The following is a 21,004-nucleotide window of genomic DNA, read 5'->3' on the forward strand; positions in this document are numbered from 1 at the left end:
AAATAAAATAGCCCTTGATGACTGGCACACACTCACACACCCGCCAGTGCATTGCAGGAGTTGGACTAGATAACCCTTGTATGCTTACTGTCTTAAAGGGACTCTTGTGATTTATTTATTAAAAGGAAATTTGGCTGCAATCTACAAGTTGTTTTACTTTAGGATAAAAAGGAGTGGAGACTGTAAGCTAAAGTTTTCACTGTAGCTCTCAGCAGCACTAATTTTAATCATAAACATTTCATTTCTAGATCTCAACACCACAGAAGGAAGTAGCAGAACCTGCACACGAGCATCCATAAAAGAACAAATCACGGGGAAGCATTGAAATTTATTAACAAACCACTTCACACACCAAATGATGAATATATTTTAGTCTGAATGCAGAAGGCACATGCCAGGTGATGTATAACAACATTCAATTCAATAATCAGACCTGAGATACTATATAAAAACTAGAAAGTTGATTTGGACTAGGCACAAAAAGATTCTGATAAACACACAATGCCAGCAATATATTTATCCCAAAAATATATGTGTGCAGTAGTTTAAGACAGGAGCTTATTTCCATACATACTTTAAATGGATGCAACAATTCATCTTTATATACTTGGTTATAAATCGAAAGGCTCTCTTTTATTGGTATTTTCTGTTAAAACAAGTGCTTGCTCTTCAGTTTCACTGCTATAAAAAAATGATAACAATAGAAAAACTAACGCATGGGCTGTTTTTATTTTGATCATATGTTTTGTGGTTTTTCATTTTGATTTTGTTCTGTGAACTGCCCTGAGATCTCCAGTTATAGGGCAGTATATAAATCCAATAAATAATAATAATGATGATGTCTCCTAAAGTGTGCACAGTCATTATATGGACTCTGGGCTCTTTTTTCTATAACAGTAATAAGTCTGAGAGGATGGCCTGCCTACACCCAGCACAGTCAATTCACTGAGAAATCAAGTTATAAAGCCTATCCTGGTAGGTAAAAAAAGGTAAAGGACCCCTGGATGGCTAAGTCCAGTCAAAGGTGACTATAGGGTGTGGCGCTAATCTTGCTTTCAGGCCAAGGGAGCCAGCGTTTGTTTATAGACAGCTTTCCACGTCATGTGGCCAGCACGACTAAACCGCTGCTATGACGGAAGCCAGAGCGCATGGCAACACCGTATACCTTCCCGTCATAGCAGTACCTATTTATTTACTTGCACTGGTGTGCTTTTGAACTGCTAGGTGGGCAGGAGCTGGGACAGAGCAACAAGAGCTCACCCTGTTGCGGGGATTTGAACCGCCAACCTTCCAATCAGCAACCCGAAGGGGCTCAGTGGTTTAGACCACAGCGCTACATGTTCCCTACCTGGTAGGTATGCTTTTAGGATGTAGAGTGGTGATCGCACTGGCATTCTCGAATGCTCCCCAAGCTGAACAATTCCTTGCAACTACAAAACTAGCACCTTAGGAAGAACTATTCAACCTTGTCCCCCGGAAACAGCCCTTTTGACTTCATTCTGCTGATTGCCCAAACTGCCCCACAAAGATTTAAACATTTTTTTTCTGCCTCTGGAAATAATACTGTATGATATCACAATGTGGACAAGCTTTGACAAACTTGTTTGCATGCTATGAATACGGAATCTGTCACACTGTCTTACCACTTTGGTCAACATCTCAGTTGTTACAAATGCAACACATTATCAGTGTATCTTACTACTCTTTGATCCCATCCCTTTTTATAGTGTAACAAAAGTAAACAAATTTAAGCAGATTTCTCTCTCTTTCAAATATCAGCCTTTAAGTCTCCAGATGAGGTTTCTGCATAACTTTTTTTAAGAGCATCTCCTTCATAATCTATTGAGTACTTTCATGAAGTAACTGCCTCCCAGTTACAGTAGAGGTGAGCTATCATAATCTTACCTCTAGTGAATTTTCTCATGCAGATTTTCAGCTGTCTACGAAACATCGCTATGGGAACCAAGGGGAACCAACATGTAGGAAGATTGGAAGCTTTTCATACCAGTCAGAATGTTGACCTTTCTAGCTCATTATTGTCTAAAGTGACTGAGAGCAGATTTTCAAGGTTTCAGACAGTAGTTTCTGTCTGGAGATGCCAGCGACTGAGCCATTTGCATGCTGTGGCTCAGAAGCCCATCGGAAAGTCTGATTGTGGTCTGGAGAGGTAAAAGAGAACATTGTGTTCTTCTTCCCTTAACTGCCCCTGATTCTATACACTCAGAAAGAAGTCACATTCTTCACTGGTATTTATTCCGAGATTAAGCATCCATAAGATTGCAGCATTACAGTGCAATTGTATGCATGTCTACTTAGAGGTAAGATCAATTGGGTTCAGTGAGATGTACTCCCAGGTGTGTACAAGATTGCTGCATTAGGGTACCAGGGCAACCTGAAGAATGAAAGGGATATAGCATTTGGTATGTGGGCGAAGACTTAATCTATCTTTCTTCTCTGGTTGGAGACAGGCTGAGATGCTGATGAAATGTTTTCCAGTGTGAGAATGCTTGATTTAATGTGAACTGTTCCTGTGGAAGAATATGTGTTGTGCATTCATTAAAAACCCACATCAGTTTTCCCTGCAGGAAGATCCACAAGCAGTTTTCTAACCAGCTCAAAGAGCTAGATATTTTCTCGAAAAATTCAAAGCACTTTCCCTTCCAATATAGTGTGTGCTTATATGGGTCTCATCATCACCACAGTGTCCATTTCATTACCACAAACCTAAATTTCATGCTGGAATAAGCACAAACAATCTGTTTGGGCTCTCTCTCCTCACCAAACCCAGGAGAATTTAGAGATCAGACTGTTGTCTTCCAGGAACACACAGGAAAGGCCCAAAATGTAAACTTTTTAAAAGGTACAGAGATTTCCCTTTCTTGATAATGCACAAAAGTGAAGAGAAGTATTGGATTTGGAAAACCTTCTTTTCAGCTTATGTGGCAGGACCCATAGAGGAGGGTCACAGGCAAGTTTATAGTTTGTTTTCTCTTTCTAAAGAAAGCCAGGCAAGAGATTAGCAGGATTCCTGCAGTCCATCTTGGAAAAGGTGAAGTATCTGCAAGAAGTTCACAGCTGTGTAGCTCTAAGCAAGAGAGACCTCTATATTTGCTGCAAATGGTGTGCCAAGAAGTGCCAAGAGAAGCCTTATCACGATGCCTGGAAAAAACAACAAGAAGAGCAAAGTTGGTAATGGTTCTCTGCAAGCTTTACCCATCCTCTACCCAGACACAACTTTTGCCTCCTTCCATTATTCTAAGAGAAATGTAGGAGCCAGCCCTTTCAGGGGAGAGCCAGGTACCACTGAAATCCCTGCAAAGAGGGAAAGTGAGGATCACAAAAAATTGAAATTATTTCATTGAGATCAGATTCTGTTCAATTTTTGATGGGAAAAGGGCATAACTCAAAGCCATGTCAGGGAGGGGGGAGAGAACACATTTGAAATTTGCAGGCTACTACCAAGCTTATGATTTTCTTTCCACATAGCTGAGTGAGGAACAGTGTTGATTTAGGGCTGGGTTTGTCCCAGCCACAGCAAACCTGTGACAGAAAAAGGCAGGGACTCAGCCTCACCATCTGCCGATAGAGTCGTTGTTGTGCAGATCTGTATCCAACTACCAGGGCAGCGACAGCTACGGACAGTTCAAGAAGTGAAAAGATGATAAACACCGCGTTCAGACCATATATCAGCGTCTGTGGGAAAAGGCAATAAACAGTTGCACGGGTTGCTATTTACACAGCTCCAGAATTGAAAACACAACCAAAAACCCATCGCTTGGAAATGCAAGAGTTAACCTTCCAAAGCAGCTGAGTCCTGTGATGTCTCTTTCATTGACACCGATTTGAAAGATTCTGAAGAAGATACACGAAATTCTCCAGGGACAGGGAGGTGAACAAATCTAAAGAGGGTCTCCGTGCTGAAGCCTAATGGTTGAAAGGTTGACTTAGGCTGTGTACACATGACCAGTTTAAAACACAGCCAGGTTGTCCTTTTTTATCAATTGAAGCTGGTTTGAAGTGAAAAGTGCATACAAAGTGCATCATAAGAAAGGACAGGATAGATAATGGATAGCATCTAGTGTCGTGTGCACACTGTTTTCCATTACTTTCCATTAAATGTTTGTTCTAGACCTTGTTGGAAGGGATAATTTAGGAATATCCCTAAAGAACCTTAACTTCATTCCTGAGAATTAGGAAGATTGCAAAGGAGCTCCCCCTCCCCCATCTTCTACCCTTTCTCCAGAAAAAAACAGATATTTGGGGTCCAATCACATAAGCAGGATTTAATAACTGGACCCTTGGCAGGAAAACATGGGAGGAATAAATCTTAAAATCCAAAGAACCATGTACATTATGTATTTTTTATAGCAAGAGACCTGTACACACATTATACAATTTAAGGAACTATAACCGCCAGGTATCAATCCATTATTTCCCTCAACTACATTTTATGTAGGCTAGTGCGTTTTCCCTTTGAGAATGTTTCCTATTTCTGTGCCTACTGGAATGGTAACAAGCTCGCTTTTATTTATTTTCAGTACTGATACTCCATGCTTTTGATCCACCAGGACCCACAGAGATGTAGTATGTTAAGACAATGCAAAATAACTTTTAATCTATATATTTGCATCAAGAAAATGGCACAACTACATCAAAACGAAAGCATATCCAGTTAACACCATTCTAGCCTGACAGCTCATTCAAAACATCAGATTTTGATCTCCAGTTGAAAGGCAGGCACGAGACAGCCCCCTTTTGAAAGGTCACCCCAAAGCAGCAATGCTATAACTGAAAAGGCTCTGAAAGGCAGGAAGGACATGGACCTCAGGGGCAGACTTGAGTGTACACGGGCAGGCAGCTGTGGGATGAAGTGATCCTTCAGGCATCCCGGACCCAGGCTAGCACCACCACCCTGACTTGGTAACAATGCAGCTGGAATAATACACTTGATACAGCAAGTCCCAATTAGAAGTGTGGCAGCATCGTTTTGCACCAAGTGACATTTCTTCAAGGCCAACCCCACACTAAGTAGCTCAATAAAACACCACCACTATTCTTTCCAAGACATCCTGGAGAGTGAGACATCCTGGAGCCAGACATCCTGGAGAGTGAGGTCAAATGGGCCTTAGAAAGCACTGCAAATAAGAAGGCCAGTGGAAGTGATGATATTCCAGCTGAACTAAATTTTAAAAGATGATGCTGTTAAGGTGCTACACTCAATATGCCAGCAAATTTGGAAAACTTAGCAGTGGCCAGAGGATTGGAGAAGATCAGTCTACATCCCAATCCCAAAGAAGGGCAGTGCCAAAGAATGCTCCAACTACCGCACAATTGCACTCATTTCACACACTAGCAAGGTTATGCTTAAAATTCTACAAGGAAGGCTCAAGCAATATGTGGACCAAGAACTCCCAGAAGTGCAAGCTGGATTTAGAAGGGGCAGAGGAACCAGAGACCAAATTGCAAACATGTGCTGGATTATAGAGAAAGCTAGAGAGTTCCAGAAAGACATCTACTTCTGCTTCATTAGCTATGCAAAAGCCTTTGACTGTGTCGACCACAGCAAACTATGGCAAGTTCTTAAAGAAATGGGAGTGCCTGATCACCTCATCTGTCTCCTGAGAAATCTATGTGGGACAAGAAGCTTCAGTTAGAACTGGATATGGAACAACTGATTGGTTCAAAATTGGGAAAGGAGTACGGCAAGGCTGTATATTGTCTCCCTGCTTATTTAACTTATATGCAGAATTCATCATGCGAAAGGCTGGGCTGGATGAATCCCAAGCTGGAATTAAGATCGCCGGATGAAATATCAACAACCTCAGATATGCAGATGACACAACCTTGATGGCAGAAAGTGAGGAGGAATTAAAGAACCTTTAAATGAGGGTGAAAGAGGAGAGCACAAAATATGGTCTGAAGCTCAACATAAAAAACCCCCGAAGATCATGGCCACTGGTCCCATCACCTCATGGCAAATAGAAGGGGAAGAAATGGAGGCAGTGAGAGATTTTACTTTCTTGGGCTCCATGATCACTGCAGATGGTGACAGCAGTCATGAAATTAAAAGACGCCTGCTCCTTGGGAGAAAGGCGATGCAAACCTAGACAGCATCTTAAGAAGCAGAGACATCACCTTACCAACAAAGGTCCGTATAGTTAAAGCCATGGTTTTCCCAGTAGTGATGTATGGAAGTGAGAGCTGGACCATCAAGAAGGCTGATCGCCGAAGAATTGATGCTTTTGAATTCTGGTGCTGGAGGAGACTCTTGAGAGTCCCATGGACTGCAAGAAGATCAAACCTATCCATTCTTAAGGAAATCAGCCCTGAGTGCTCACTGGAAGGACAGATCGTGAAGCTGAGGCTCCAATACTTTGGCCACCTTATGAGAAGATTCCCTGGAAAAGACCCTGATGTTGGGAAAGGTTGAGGGCACAAGAAGAAGGGGACGACAGAGGACGAGATGGTTAGACAGTGTTCTCGAAGCTACAAACATGAGTCTGACCAAACTGCGGGAGGCAGTGGAAGACAGGAGTGCCTGGTATGCTCTGGTCCATGGGGTCACGAAGAGTCGGACACGACTAAACGACTAAAGAACATTCTTTCCAAGCTTGCCACTAACCTTGGCCCAGTATACCTGAAGGAGCATCTCCACCCCCGTTGTTCAGCCTGGACACTGAAGTCCAGCGCCGAGGGCCTTCAGGCGGTTCCCTCACTGCGAGAAGTGAGGTTACAGGGAACCAGGCAGAGGGCCTTCTCAGAAGTGATGCCCGCCCTGGGGAACACCCTCCCATCAGATGTCAAGGAAATAAACAACTATCTGACTTTTAGAAGACATCTGACAGCAGCCCTGTTTAGGAAAGTTTTTAATGTTTGATGTTTCATTCTGTTTTTAATCTGTTGCGAGCTGCCCAGAGTAGCTGGGGAAACCCAGTCAGATGGGTAATAATAATAATAATAATAATAATAATAATAATAATAATAATAATAATAATAATTTCATTGCCTCATTTGGATACTTCTTTAATTTTGTTTGTTTGAAATTGAAAAGGTGATTGAGCCAGCTGTTCTTTGCAACTAATCCACAGACAGGTGCAATATGTCTCCATAGTGTGCTAAAATATCACACCAAAAAATAAATTTTATACAAAATGAATTTTGATCCACTGGGAGACACCATGTCTTTATGCTCCTTGCTGGTCACTGACAAAGTCTTATGAGGGTTAGTAGAGCCTCTCACTTGTGAATTAGCTATTTTTGGCTTCCTATAAGCCAACGGTAAGGCAGAATTTTTGACCAAACTGCGAGAGGCAGTGGAAGACAGGAGTGCCTGGCATGCTCTGGTCCATGGGGTCACGAAGAGTCGGACACGACTAAACAACTAAACAACAACACAAAGGCAGAATTATTTCATTTAGGCACAGAACAGTTCTGAAGAGTCTCTAGATGCCTGAAGCCTTTGCTGAATCAGATCACTTTTAGCAAATTATGGACTGCTACTACATGCACACGAAGAGATGGGGGAAAACTTACCGGAATAGAATTGAAGCAATAACCATAATGCATATCAGAATCGTCACACAAGTCTCCTTGTTGATGGGTTTGTGCAATCTCAATACTATGGAGGATTACAGCAACCAATGCAGCAACACAAACTAGCAAGTTGGCAGCGGAGCTAGCTTTCACCTATATCAGTACATTGAAATAAAATAAATAAAGAGTTGCTCTATTACATCACTTCCATGTCTCTGAAAGTAATCACCTGTAGTTGGTCTCAGAATTTACAGCCTTGATTTCTTTGGAGCCCTACATATACATTCCTGAGCGATCCCTGTGCTCTAGAAGTTTGCTTTCCTGATTGCCAATATTCACAAGTTTTTTTTAAGGCCACAGATGGAGAAGCTGTGGCCCTCCAGATGCTGCTATTCCCATCAGCCCCAGCCCAAATGGCCAATGGCCAGGGATGTTGGGAGCTGTAGTCCAAGAACATTTGGGGGACTACACTTTCCTCACCCTGTGCTAGGCAGATTGCCTGTGAAAGATTGCAGTGAATGTCCCAAATTTGGACTTTCTCACAACACAGACATTATGATTGTATTAGAGAATTGTTAAACTGACTCACATATCCTACGAAAATAACCTGACCACCTCTCAGCAACTTCACCTTGCCGCCATTACAACAATTATCTTTATTTGAGCTTTGTCTTCTTAAGACCTTGGCCAGAACAAACCAAGGATCTGTTTGCCCAGCAAATAACCCTGAAGACGTATTGGCAACAACTTTAGACATACCTTTATCATGTCAATTTTTTGAAAAAGATACCTGGGAGAATATTTACCAGCCATTGAAGATCTCTTTTCTCCATTTCTACCAACAATGATCCAGAGATCAGGAGCTACACAGGGAAGGAAAAACCAAGAACAATCACCAGGCTGAGTCTCATTCCATACAGAAACTAGAGCACAGAGACTCTCAAGTCAGGTTGCATTGGTCAGAAAGGCCAAAACCTTCTCTAACCCCACCACCTCCTAAGCTCACGCCAACCAGAGGCTTTTTTACATTACCAACTGAGGTTAGTAACATGTGAACCAACTCAAAAGATACCTCTGTAAAGAGTCTTAAGCTTGAGTACTAAACAAACACTGTTGTTTGGGAAGAAGATGCAAGTACCTATTAGACAGAATGGCATCTCCCCAAATAGATTTGCAGCAGAACAAACACTTGGGCAGACCACAGGCAGAGGTGTTGAGTTTTCTTCTTTGGCGATCACTCGTGGCTGAGTAAGATTGTTTTCCATAAAAACGGTCTTAACAGTGAGTCCGTGTAGAGGCCAATTCTGGATCCACATGTCCTTCCACAGTGGGGACATAGGTTTCCAGGTGGGATTTGATCACAGTGAGGGTTTGCCAAACATGCCTTCCTCTTAGCCCATTTCTCCTTTTCATCCCGAGTTCATGCGTCTTCAAAGTCCACAACACCTTTGGTAAAGGCTGTTCTCCAATTGGAGTGCTTGCAGGCCTGTGTTTCCCAGTTATCAGTGCTTATACTACATTTTTAAAGATTTGCCTTGAGAGCGTCTTTAAACCTCTTTTATTGTCCACTTTCCATTCTTAAGTTGGGAATAGAGTAGTTGCTTTGGAAGACGATAAGGCCACAGGCAGGGGTGTTGAGTACCTCATGTCTTGGTACACCTCAAGCACCAACAATTTATTATGGCAGAAGCTTTTGTGCATTGTAATCCACAAAAGCTTCTGCCATAATATTTCTGTTAGCCTTTTAAGGTGATGCACGATTCATTTTTGTTTTTGCTACAACACACCAACATGGATACCCCAATGGGAAATGGTTACCTTGGTTTAGGATTCAGCCTCTTTGTGGCTCTAGGCCTCTGTGTCTAAAATAAGAGAGGCCTCCTCAGAAGCCTCTCAGCCAAAGTCTGCTTACCAAGATCCCAAACCAGAAGTAGAGCCCACTCTTCACAGTCAGAGTCTTTGAATCTTCTTGTGCTGCTGTCAGGGCAACTCCAAAACATATCTCTATAGCCCCCATGACGATCTGCACAGTCTGGAGGGGAAGAACAATGGTATTGTGGATCAGTAATCGTGGACAAGTGCTATAACCCTTGCCAGCTTCACCACCACTCTCCTCCTCCACATGTTAGCGTTACCTACAAATTGTTCTGTTTCTAATCACCTCCCTCATCACTATGAGGAACATAGAAAGCTACCTTATAGAGACAGAACATTGGGTCCCTCCAGGATTTGGGCCTAGTTTGACAAGCCTATAGGGCCTTACCCCAAGGGCCTTGGGAAGCATATTCTTGGTATTTTTGCTATAGGTTGATGCACCGTGCGATACAGTGACAGTAGTTCCTGACGTATTTGCTGTGCCTGCTTCCTGCTGGCCTGGCTGAACGACTTTTGAGATGATCCTCACGTTTCCGCATTCTGTCACAGTGGTGGACATTTCTGGACAAAAGAGAGGATAATGGACTTAGTAAGCAGGGGATGAGCAGAACAAGGTGGAACCAGAGGCTGCTCATGACATGCACATGTATGCTCTCTACAGAATGGCACCACGCCCCTTCTCTGCTGGCACCACCAGTCTGCAGTGGGAGCTATGTTCCATACATATTAGGCAACTCATCCTCCAAGTTCCTATACTTATGTGGCCTAGATGGTACCATTCGCACAAAAGCGGGAGGCTTAAGGGGACCTCGAGGTTTGCAGAAGCACAAAAAACTCTAGTAAGGACCCCTTGCTCCCCCATGCCCCCCAAATGACCAGCGAAAGCAGACACAGTGGACGCAGAATGTTACCTGGCTGTCGGCAGGTGAGACAGAATGCAGCATCCTGAAAAAGGATGCAGCTGGCACCTTGACTAGGAGCACTCTGCATTTTGTTGCAGGACGCACTGGTAGCACTCACGAGTGGATGGCGTCTCTTTACCTAAAAGGAGGTGTTATCTTCCCGGCTCTGTTCAGTAATACCTGCAAACTCTCAAACCGATTAAGGCTGCTGGTTGGCAGCCCTGAACTATATGGCTCCACTGGAGAGCATCATTTAATATACAAGAATTGTGACGAGTTTCTTATGTCGTCTCCTCTCCAAAATATGCTAAAAACCCAAGAAGCCTCCATTCTCACCTGTGGCAGCAAGAACAGTTCCTTCTTTGGGGCCTGCTCAGCATTTTAACAGAGGCTGAATAGACTCCAGTTTTACTCTCACTTGCCAGCTTTGGACACTGTTGTCCATGAAAGGACATCCTTCAAAGGAAGACCTCCTGCCAGTATACTTGGAAGCCCCTTCTCTGGCCAAATATGGGCCGCAAGGGATGACTGGTGCCCTCTCACCCTGCTAACCCTAAGAACATTCTCTGGTTTCACCAAAAACCACGATGGGCTTGTCACTGTGGTCAAAAACTCTCATGATAACTAATTCCTCCCTATTGCCTCATATTCTACATGGGATTGCTCAATTTGTTCTAATGTTGCAGTCCTAGCAGGAACACCCTTGGGTTCCAGAGAGGATGGTAACATATTGTAAAACAACAAGTTAGGAAAAAGCAAAAGAGCAGCATTATCACACCAAGGGCCTAGCTCTAGCCAACAGAGGAGCAATTCGCACACGTTAGCAATTGCATGAGTGGCATTAAAGAAATAATGCTGATTTAGCAAGCAGACCCCTGTGACATCTTAAGGGGACCAATTTATATATTTCTTCCTGCCATTGTTGCTGCCACAAAAGCCTTCTTCGTAAGGGCAATTTCCACAGTAATGTGCATGCATGAAACATTTGCACACCAGCTGCCTTCAGTGATATGTATGCAACACCAATATTGCAGCTATGGTATCAAAAAGCAGCTGAGAAATGTGGTGAGAAGAACAGGGTCACACTCCCTGCCTCTCTCCCCAAGGTCATTCATCAGGGCAACCAAGCAAGAGTGGCCAGGGTGGGGATGGGGGTCAGAAGCGCACACCCGGCTTCTTGTTGGATATTCCGACTGAATATAGCCTGAATATCCAGCTTTCACTTGTTTTAAAAAGTCTGTTACCTTTTCACCTATGGCGATGAAATCAAAATGTGCAGGTCTACAGAGAACTTTAAGACTGTGTGCACACTGCATCCAGTATATACCACCCCTGCTGATTTGGGAAGTGACAGGCACACAACATTAACCAAAGTCCACACCTATCTTGCCTTTTTAAAAATGAAATATTTACATTTTGATGCATTTCCCCTCAAACCTGCATAGATCAGAATTGGGGTGGGGTGGGGTTGGGAACCTAAAGAAAGATGTACTTGTGTTTTAAGCTGGTAATGCGTACACAGCCTAAATGCGCAAAGCTAAAATTCTGGTACAAAATGCTGACACTCTTGAGTCGCTCTTCTACTCTCTCCTTCTTCCTCTGTGTTTTAAACAACATTTTTAAAAAAGGCATTGATCTCTCTGGCGCAGACCTCCTCAGACTGGGGTGCAACCCAGAAATGGGTTATGACAACAACCCACCTGTCCAAGACCCGTGCTCCAAATTATATATGAGGTGACTAAGACATGGCATAAAAGGAGGGTGATTTGACAAGGGGACTGTTACGAAACTGGACAAAAGCAAGCAGAGAGTCAGCACAGAAGCAAACACCCTTCTGCATTCTACATAAGACAAACAAGTCAGTCTCCAAGCAAAAGAACGCACAATTCTGACATCAGTAACGGCAATAAAAAACCTGGGGTTAAAACTGGGGGTGGGCATTTCAACCACTTTGTAACTGATTTTAAAGTGTTCATCCTTGAACAAAGGAATTGCAGAGGGAGGCAACAGGTCATTAAGAGGTTTAATGCTGTTTAATACCCCCCCCCCCCATTAAAACAACGGCCTGTGATTCATTAGTTTGTCCATGTCGAGATAATGCATTACCATCAAAAACTGTTTTGTGAATGGCCACGGTTAACTACGTACAGTACTTATCCCTGTTTGGACTGCCAGTCTTGTATTTCTCTGTGACCTCACTGTTATGCTCTTCCCCCATGTACTACGGAGAACACTTCACGATTCCGATGAATGGACTCTAGCCCACGAAAGCTTCTGCCAGAATACATTTGTTACTTGTCTTTAAGCTGCCGCAACCCCCTTGGCTGCTTCGGAAGCAAATGTGGAGCAGTCTATTTTTTTTTTTTTAAAGGCAACGATGATCAAAGACGTGAATTGATTCTCTCATGAGCTGTCAAATTCTCCTGTGAGTTTTCTTCTTTTTAGGGCGGGGGACGTTTCCTCAACTGTATCTGATGCACACACTTCCCTCCTGCCTTGGGGTTTCCACTAAGCTGCAGATTTACCCCCCACCTGCCACTCTTTCCTCCCCCAACCCCCCCAAAAAGCACGCTCATGTTGGAGCAGGGAATGCAAACAGGAGGGACAAGCTCACCTGCGATGAAGCCGTGCTCGCCTGCAAAATGAGGGGTTTGCAAAGGTTGGTCTCGCCCTTTTGGAAGGCGCGTCAGTCAGTGGAAGCCAGGATCCGTGTCTGGATAATGTTTACCGCCTCTGCTTCTCTCTTGGTGTCTCCCGTGCAAATGGTCGCGAGGGAGCCTCCTAGAGCTTAGCTTTCGCCTGCCTTTCTCTCCCTGGAAACGAATGGCCAGGATCCAGCAGGGGGCAGAATGGAGCTGATAGTTGGCGTTCGTGAGCTGCCTTTCTGCTCCCGGAGTTCTTCTTGTGCAGTAAACACATTCTTGCCTACCTGCCAGAACCGTTACAATTATAGCTTTGTCAAAATCGGGGGCTTGGAGAGGGATAGAGTGAGGGAAAAGAGAGGGACGCAACCTTACCGGTAGGCAACGTTATTAGCATCGATAAAGGTGCGCAAACGTTGTTTTTAGGGCGTTCAAAATGCTTTTCATGCATTATTAAAGTCATTGTTGCAGCAGCAGCCCTGCAAGGTCGGGTAAGTATTATCCTCAAGTTGCAGATGAGCTGTGTGGTTGCTGAGGCTGAGAGGGGCTTCTCTAAGGAGTTCCTAAATAGGCTGGAAAGTTGAACTAGAGGCATTTGGTTCACTCACTCTGAGCTGTTACTCAAGAACAAAATTGTTTACAAAAATTGATATAATTCGTAAGGCTGCAGCCCTGGGAATTGTTAGGATGTGGCCCAGAGTCTTTGGAACAGGGTGCTGGATTTCTTGTCTAATCCCTCCCTTTAAAATTCTTTCTTTCTTTCTTTCTTTCTTTCTTTCTTTCTTTCTTTCTTTCTTTCTTTCTTTTACTTTGCTTAAAGGGTGGCTGGGCACACTGTGTACACAATGTATATTTAAAGCACCTGATCCCCATGCAAAGTATCCTGGGAATGGTGGTTTACCTCTCACAGTTACAACTCCTAGTTCAACTACAGTTCCCCAAATTATTTTGGGGGAAGTCATGTGCTTTCAATGTATCGTGTGCATGCAGCCACAGAGCCCATGAGACTTCAGACACCTGTCATCCTAATATACTCAGAGGCAACTTTACGTCATAGGCGTGTGCCTCAAGCTTCCAGAGTGGTTTAACAGTCAATCCCTGTTCACCAGGAACTCTTGGAATTGTGGTTCTCTGAGGGGAATAGGAGTGGTATCGTGGTGCTTTAAATGTATGGTGTGATGAAGAACTTGAGGGGATTGCCTCATGTAATAATTGCTCAAACTATGGAAAAAGGAAAGAGATTTCCTAGAAATTCAGAGGAAGGCAAAAATGAAGAGTGGGGAGCGAGAAAGCACAGCAAAAATGGCGAATGATTCAATGCTACTTTTTTCATTAAAGTTTTTATTTGCAATTTCAACATAACAAAATGTCAAAAACATATCATATTCATTATTTCCCCCCTCCCCAATATACCCTCCCTCCCCCCGAGACTTCCCTCAGCTCCTCTCTCTGATTTCTCAACACGTTATTCTCTGTATATTATAGAATTGTATAGATCTTTATATTATCTATCTACCATATTATCGATCAATAAATTTGTGTATGTTTATTCAAAACCTGCCAAGGAGTGCAGTTCATTTTGTTGTCTTTTTAAGTAATTTGTAAAAATTTCCCATTCTTCTTTAAAGTCACAGTTGTCCTTATCTTGCAGTTTGTATGCCAGTTTAGCCAATCCTGCATAGCTCATCAGTTTCTCTTACCGTTGTTCCTTTGTCAGGATTTCCTCATTCTTCCATCCTTGTGCTATCAATACTCTTGCCGCTGTTGTAGCATACATGAATAAATTCTTTGTTTTTCTTGGCAGGTCTTGTCCTGCAATCCCTAACAGAAATGCTTCTGGGTTTTTTTTACAAATGTCATTTTAAACATTTTCTTCAATTCATTATATATCAATTCCCAATTTTTAATCTCTCTACATTCCCACCACATATGATAAAAGGTCGCTTCCTTTTCTTGATTCAATGCTACTTAAGGGCTCAAGTGGAGGATAGGACAGCCACTTAAAGATCACCAAAGAAGAGGACAAAATAAGACACATGTTTACAGCTTAGGGGGTAGAGCATGAGACTCTTAATTTCAGGGTTGTGGGTTCAAGCCCCACGTTTGGCAAAAGATTCCTGCATTGTAGGGGGTTGGGCGAGAATACCCTTGTGAGCATCTTCCAAGGGACAATTCTATGATTCTATGATATGTGCACATGCTCATTTTTTATGAACAGTTGGAGTCAATATTGCCTCTCTTCATATAAATAAACTTCTGATCAGTTATTGTGATGACTGAATCCATTATGTTCCATGTTCCATGTTTCTGGTACACAAGAATATCGTATGTAAATTTATTGTTTAATGTTTAAGTTATGTTACTTAGTTTTATATAAAATTACATTACATTATGTTCGTTTATATAATCCAAGGTATGCACGGCTGATGAAGCCCAGTTGGGCGAAACAAGGAATTATCCTGGAATCCTTGTCTTATTTTCTGCATGTGCCATACTTTCAAGTTTTTCATCTGATACCTACTTACAAGGAATGCTAGAATTCTCAAAAGCATCGACACGTGGAACACTACAAGATTGAAATAAGCATTTCACATTGTGGTTATTGCTAATATAAGAACTGAATAGACTGTATCTCCTGATCAATCCACTGGGCTTTAATCTCTCAGAATATATTCCACTCATATAATAATTTGGTCTATGGAATTACATATTGTGGCATGATATGTTGAATTGTTTTTTGAAATAGAAGTTATACTGTTACATACAGCCTGTTACGTCATGTGTGTCATTACCAGAGGCAAAATCTAGCAATAATTCTTAAAGTTTAAAAAGAAATATAACTCATCTGTTTAATGGAAGCACATCCTAACTACACTTATTAGGGTGTAAGCCCTAAAGGAGAAAGTAAGGACTTATTTGGGAGTAAAACATGCCTAGGCTTATTATCTCACATGCTTGCATAGGTGTGCAGGCACCTGCATGCAGCCACATCATTATGGCAGATAGCGCAACAGAAAAGGAGAGTTGGAAAGGAATAGTCATTAAGAGGGAAGTCAGGGTTAAATTCAGAGATTTCGTAAGAAATGTACAAAAAGGAGTTGGAAGGGAGAGAAACGGGAAGTGAAACAATAAGCAAGTTTCTGATCCTCATTCTGAAAAAGACCCAAGCCGTTGAACTTGCTAAATGTGTTTCCCAGAATCCTTTGCAATGTTCTTTAAATCCACTGTTACTGTGTTCCTCTTGTGGCTGCTAATTCTCATGGGTTGTCCTTGATTTGTGGCCTTCTTTCTGCTACAACCTTTTCCCCAATATCCATTATGCACTGGGATACAGGTGCCAGGACATGGACATAGCCAGGGAAGGCCCCCTAAATCAAGTAAATAAATAAAAATACTTAAATGGCCAATTGCCTCCCCCCCCCCAAATATATCCATGTGTCAGGAAAAGGAAAAAGGAGGGCTGTCTTGCCAAGCAACAGTTCTCTCTGCTGGTTTACTGAGTACACATTGCAGACTTGATTCTTGCAAAACTGTCCCATGTGGAAGTGAAGGGTTTCAAATCACTTGCTTTCCTTTGCACTTCTTTTCTTAGAAATCATTAGCTGTAATTCAGATGGTGAAACTTACAGAAGAAACCACAAGAAAGGAGAAGATGGTTACTTCTTCCCAGTATTTAGTGACAGGGGGAAAAGTTTGTTACTGAACAAACTATGAAATTTGTTCAGGTTCACGTTGAGTGCTTCTTCAGATGACCTGTTTGTTGAGCATTTGTACTGATTTCTTTTTCTTTATTTTATTTAACAAGATTGTTGATCGACAAAATAAACAAGAAAATCTATGCTGTAGAAAACACCCCTCTAAGCAGTTTGCTTGCATAAATGTAAGGCAGAGGCTAAAGCTGATACATAAATATATTAGGCACCAGGTGAAAACATTTTTCTTTACCCAAGCCTTCAGCCATTAAATTATCTATGTCCTATTAAATGCGGGGGGGGGGGGAGCTGTTATCATTATGCTTTGTATTATTATGCTGAGTAAGTTATATTCTTTTTTTAAAAAATATTTTTATTGAGTTTTACATTGCAAATTTAAATTCAAACAATAAACACCACCATCATTTAGGATTCCCTGAATCCCTTGACTCCCCTCCACCCGTCCATGGTTTCCATTTTCAAACTTTTCCCACTGCTTCACTAACTTTCTCTATTTTTCTTATTTAAAACATTTTTACCTTAGTTTTTTGTACATTACAAACGTTACTCGAATCCTACCGAAGGTTTTAGTTGTTTACAGTGTTCTCTTAAGTACAATATAAAATTTTCCCATTCCTTTTTAAAGTTCTTCTCTTCCTGGTTTCTGATTTTCCCGTTCAATTTCACCATTTCGGCGTAGTCCATCGTTTTCACCAGCCATTCATCTCTGGTTGGGACTTTATCTTCTTTCCATTTCAGGGCCAGTAGTATCCGCGCTGCTGCTGTTGTTGCATATAGAAATAATCGTCTCTGCTCCTTTGGTATCTCCGCACCTAAAATTCCTAGTAAAAAATCCTCTGGTTTTTCCACAAATGTTGTTTTAAACATTTCCCCCCAACTCATTATATATCATTTCCCAGAATGCTTTTGTCATATTGCATGTCCACCACATGTGGTAGAATGTGCCTTCCTTCTCCTTACATTTCCAACATACATTTGAAGCAGTTCTATACATCTTAGCTAATTTTGTAGGTGTTAAATACCACCGATATATCATTTTCATATAGTTCTCCTTAAACGCACAGCATGCTGTAAATTTTAAGTCATCCCTCCATAACTTTTCCCGAGATGAAAATTGGATATTGTGCCCAATATCTTGTGCCCATTGTATCATTACTGATTTAACTTCGTCATCCTTAGTATGCCACCCTAGTAACAATTTACATATTTTAGAAAGTAACTTCATATTATTTTCCAATAATTTTTTTTTCAAACCTTGAAATTTCTTAACCAAATCCATTTTTCTTATCCATTTTAAACACATCATTTAATTGGTGATATTGCAACCAGTCTGTTACTAAATGTCTTATGACCTCAAAGCTTTTCAATTTCATTTGTTGTTCTACTTCCATGAGCAACTCTTTATAGGTTGCCCATTCACTTTTTCCCTTAGTCTTTTTCAAGGATATCGCGTCCAATGGGGAAAGCCACCACGGTGTCTTCTGCTCTAACAGGTTTTTATATTTTCCCCATACACCATAAATTGATAGTCTTACCAAGTGATTAAAAATCCCTTTATGCACTTTCGTCTTCTCATACCATAAATATACATGCCAAGTAAGTTATATTCTTAATGTTGTACACTGCCCTGGGATCTTTGGATGAAGGGATATTAACAACAACAACAATAACAACAAAATTTTATTTTATTCAGATTTTGAGGTGGATGACGCACACCCTACAACATGTTTGAGCCTTTAAAATACAGGAATTGCTGTGTACATGGACCCTGGTGAAGGATAGACACCTGGTGACTTGGAGGTTCATTTACCAAGGGCTTTCTATGTCTGCCCCTGCCAGCATGGACCTCTCCCCATTCCATAGATCTCTCTCTTATTAAGCACCTCAGCCTTTTCTCTCTCTCATCAGCTGCTAACCCAGACAACTGGTTCCCTAACACACACACCCGATCTTCCTCCCCACCGTGGGCAGAGGTTTCGACAGACACCGATGTGCTTTGGCTGCTGGCCCAATTCTATTTAGAAAACTTATATCCTTCCCTTCAGTGTACTATTATTCTATGCCCAAGCCAAGAGACAAGCAAACGTAGGTGGTCAGCTGAGGAGGAGCAGTGCAATGTTTTTCTGCTTGTATTGACAGCTGGTTCCCTGTTGTTTCAAGAGCAAGAAGTTCCTAAACTGCCCCCCCCCGCACTCCCTGGGAAGTAATGAATGATCCCAATTTGTCTGCAACATGGAACAGCTCTTCATTCAAACAGGGACAAAAGGCTCTCCTTAACTAGCTGTGAACTGCAGATAATCTTTTGCAGTTATAGATTGGGATTAATTCACTGGTTCTGCTATAAGCCGCACAGCAGCATTGGGTTAGGCTTGGAATTTCTGCTATGCTCATTTCCCATCTGTAATTACAATAAATGTTTTAATGAACAAGATGAGAATGGAGAACGTGTGTGGCATCTCTATATCAGTCAGTATGGACTGAGCTAGATGGACCAGTGGCCTGTTTTGTAGAAGGCAGCTTCCTAGGTTTCATATATTTCTCCTCTCCAAGTAGGAGCCACATTCTGCGGCAAGAGGATTTGGGTCCCCCAGATGATAATGGCAGTAGCTAAGGAGGGCCTAGCTATGTCGAAAGTATCACCATCTATTTTCAGCCACTAAGGTGGAATCTACACACATATAAAAAACGCTGTGAAAATGTATTTTTAGAAAACGTTTTGGAAAATATGTCAAATTTGCTATAGCTCACTGTCACCATCTAGTGTCACATTTGTATATTGCACTTTACAACACACTTGTATATTGCACTTTACAACACGCTGTATAGCTGAGTCCTAGGTGACAGATTGATAGCTATTTTTCAATCCAGGTGGAGGCAGGAGCTTCCTGATCTGGTTCAAGAGAGACAAATAAAGTTCCTGTCTAGTTTCCTGACTGGTGTGCCCTCTACTCATTCCAAGACACCACTTGCTATTTTCTTTACAGTAGTAGAAAAAGCAGCACCAAATGCCAGCTTTAGACAACATGTGTGGCTCTTTTCCATGACGGAAAGAAGCTACAGCAGACACTGTCTGTGGGAGTCGGAACTTAAGAGGTTAAGTTGTTCCCATGATGCCTCAACATTCTGACGTCAGCTTTGGAAGCTGGGAGGAGTTTTTCTGTCTGTTCCTCTCGGTTTCTGAGGGAGAAGGACGCAGTTTGTCATGGCTGCGAGAAGTCCTGGAGTTTTCTGAGAAATGATGCAATAAAGAGCTGTAAATGGACAATCTGGTGCTCTGTGTATTTGTCGGAAGCTACGTGACAGCTCTGCCGCTGTGTTTTACTCTGCTAGGCGTGACTGGAAGAAGCAGAAGGCGCAGCTGAGTGGAAGCGTGCCGGACCGCTGTAAAGAGCTAAGTTGGATCGTAAACCAATTAGCAGGTCACGCCCTAATCAATAAATCCACACTGTCTCCCTGGGCTTTGAAGAGAGAACTTCTGCACCACTCTCCTCATGGGTTCTTTGAAGGCTAAACCTGGGGTGACGCAGGAGACTGTGGATATTAATGAATATTAAAGGAGAGTCATGAATATTCTCCTGACATTTTATATGATTTAGGGTAGATGTTATAGGGTGGAAGAAGGACAGCTTGGAATCTTGGTCTTGAGTTGGACAGGAGTTTTGAAAGGTGATTTCAACACCGGGGAGAAACAGTTTGGAGGGAGGAGTTGGAGGTAGTTTATGGAGAGACAAGGTGGCAGGGTTATAGTCTGATAGAGCAGGGTCAACATTGCTGTTAGTCTTTCTTCTATAGAATTAAAGTAACCAATGAGAAAGTACAACCTGAAACTGTTCTTAAACGAAGCACCACTTTAGCTAATGGGGCCTCCTGCTGCTGCCACTCCGCCAGAGCACGATTTCTGTTCTCATCCTGAAGCAAAGTTCTTGACCTAAAGCACTATTTTTGGGTTAGCGGAGTCCGTAACCTGAAGCAAATGTAACCTGAAGCGTATGTAACCCGAGGTACCACTGTATAATTAACGTAACCAATGAGAAAGTACATAACTGTGGCACCGCTAGCGCCCTCCCGACTCGTGAAGGAGCCTTTTTAAAGGCTTCGGATCGGGTGCCGGGGAGTGGCGTGGTGCTTTGAGTCTACCGCTTCCCCTGCCGAGCGCAGCCGCATGCCATTCGACGGAGAGCGCTGGCTTCTTCCATTGGAAATTCGGACTATCAACAACAACCCGTGAGTAATTGGGAAACCGGGTACAAAAGGAGAAAAAAAGAATTTTTTTTCGGATTCGGCACGAGCGGGGGTGATCTAAAAAGGAAGTCAGTCCCCCCCTGATTGTAAACATTCT

At 42.4% G+C, this 21,004-nt stretch overlaps 1 protein-coding gene across 1 annotated transcript; it reads right to left on the reverse strand.

Moving 5' to 3' along the window:
* Nucleotides 1-308: 308 nt before the first annotated feature.
* On the reverse strand, nt 309-13,099 carry LOC308590862 (membrane-spanning 4-domains subfamily A member 15-like). Its single transcript, XM_081201173.1, has 7 exons — nt 12,925-13,099; nt 9,797-9,969; nt 9,446-9,565; nt 8,340-8,396; nt 7,534-7,686; nt 3,574-3,693; nt 309-3,159 (listed from the first exon to the last, which is right to left on the reverse strand). Exons 2-7 carry the CDS (start codon nt 9,965-9,967, stop codon nt 3,151-3,153), a joined length of 630 nt encoding a protein of 209 aa, XP_081057299.1. The 5' UTR covers nt 9,968-9,969; nt 12,925-13,099; the 3' UTR covers nt 309-3,150.
* Nucleotides 13,100-21,004: the final 7,905 nt, after the last annotated feature.

This window comes from Podarcis bocagei, assembly GCF_964188305.1.
Source record: "Podarcis bocagei genome assembly, chromosome: 1".
Taxonomy (NCBI): Eukaryota; Metazoa; Chordata; class Lepidosauria; order Squamata; family Lacertidae; genus Podarcis; species Podarcis bocagei.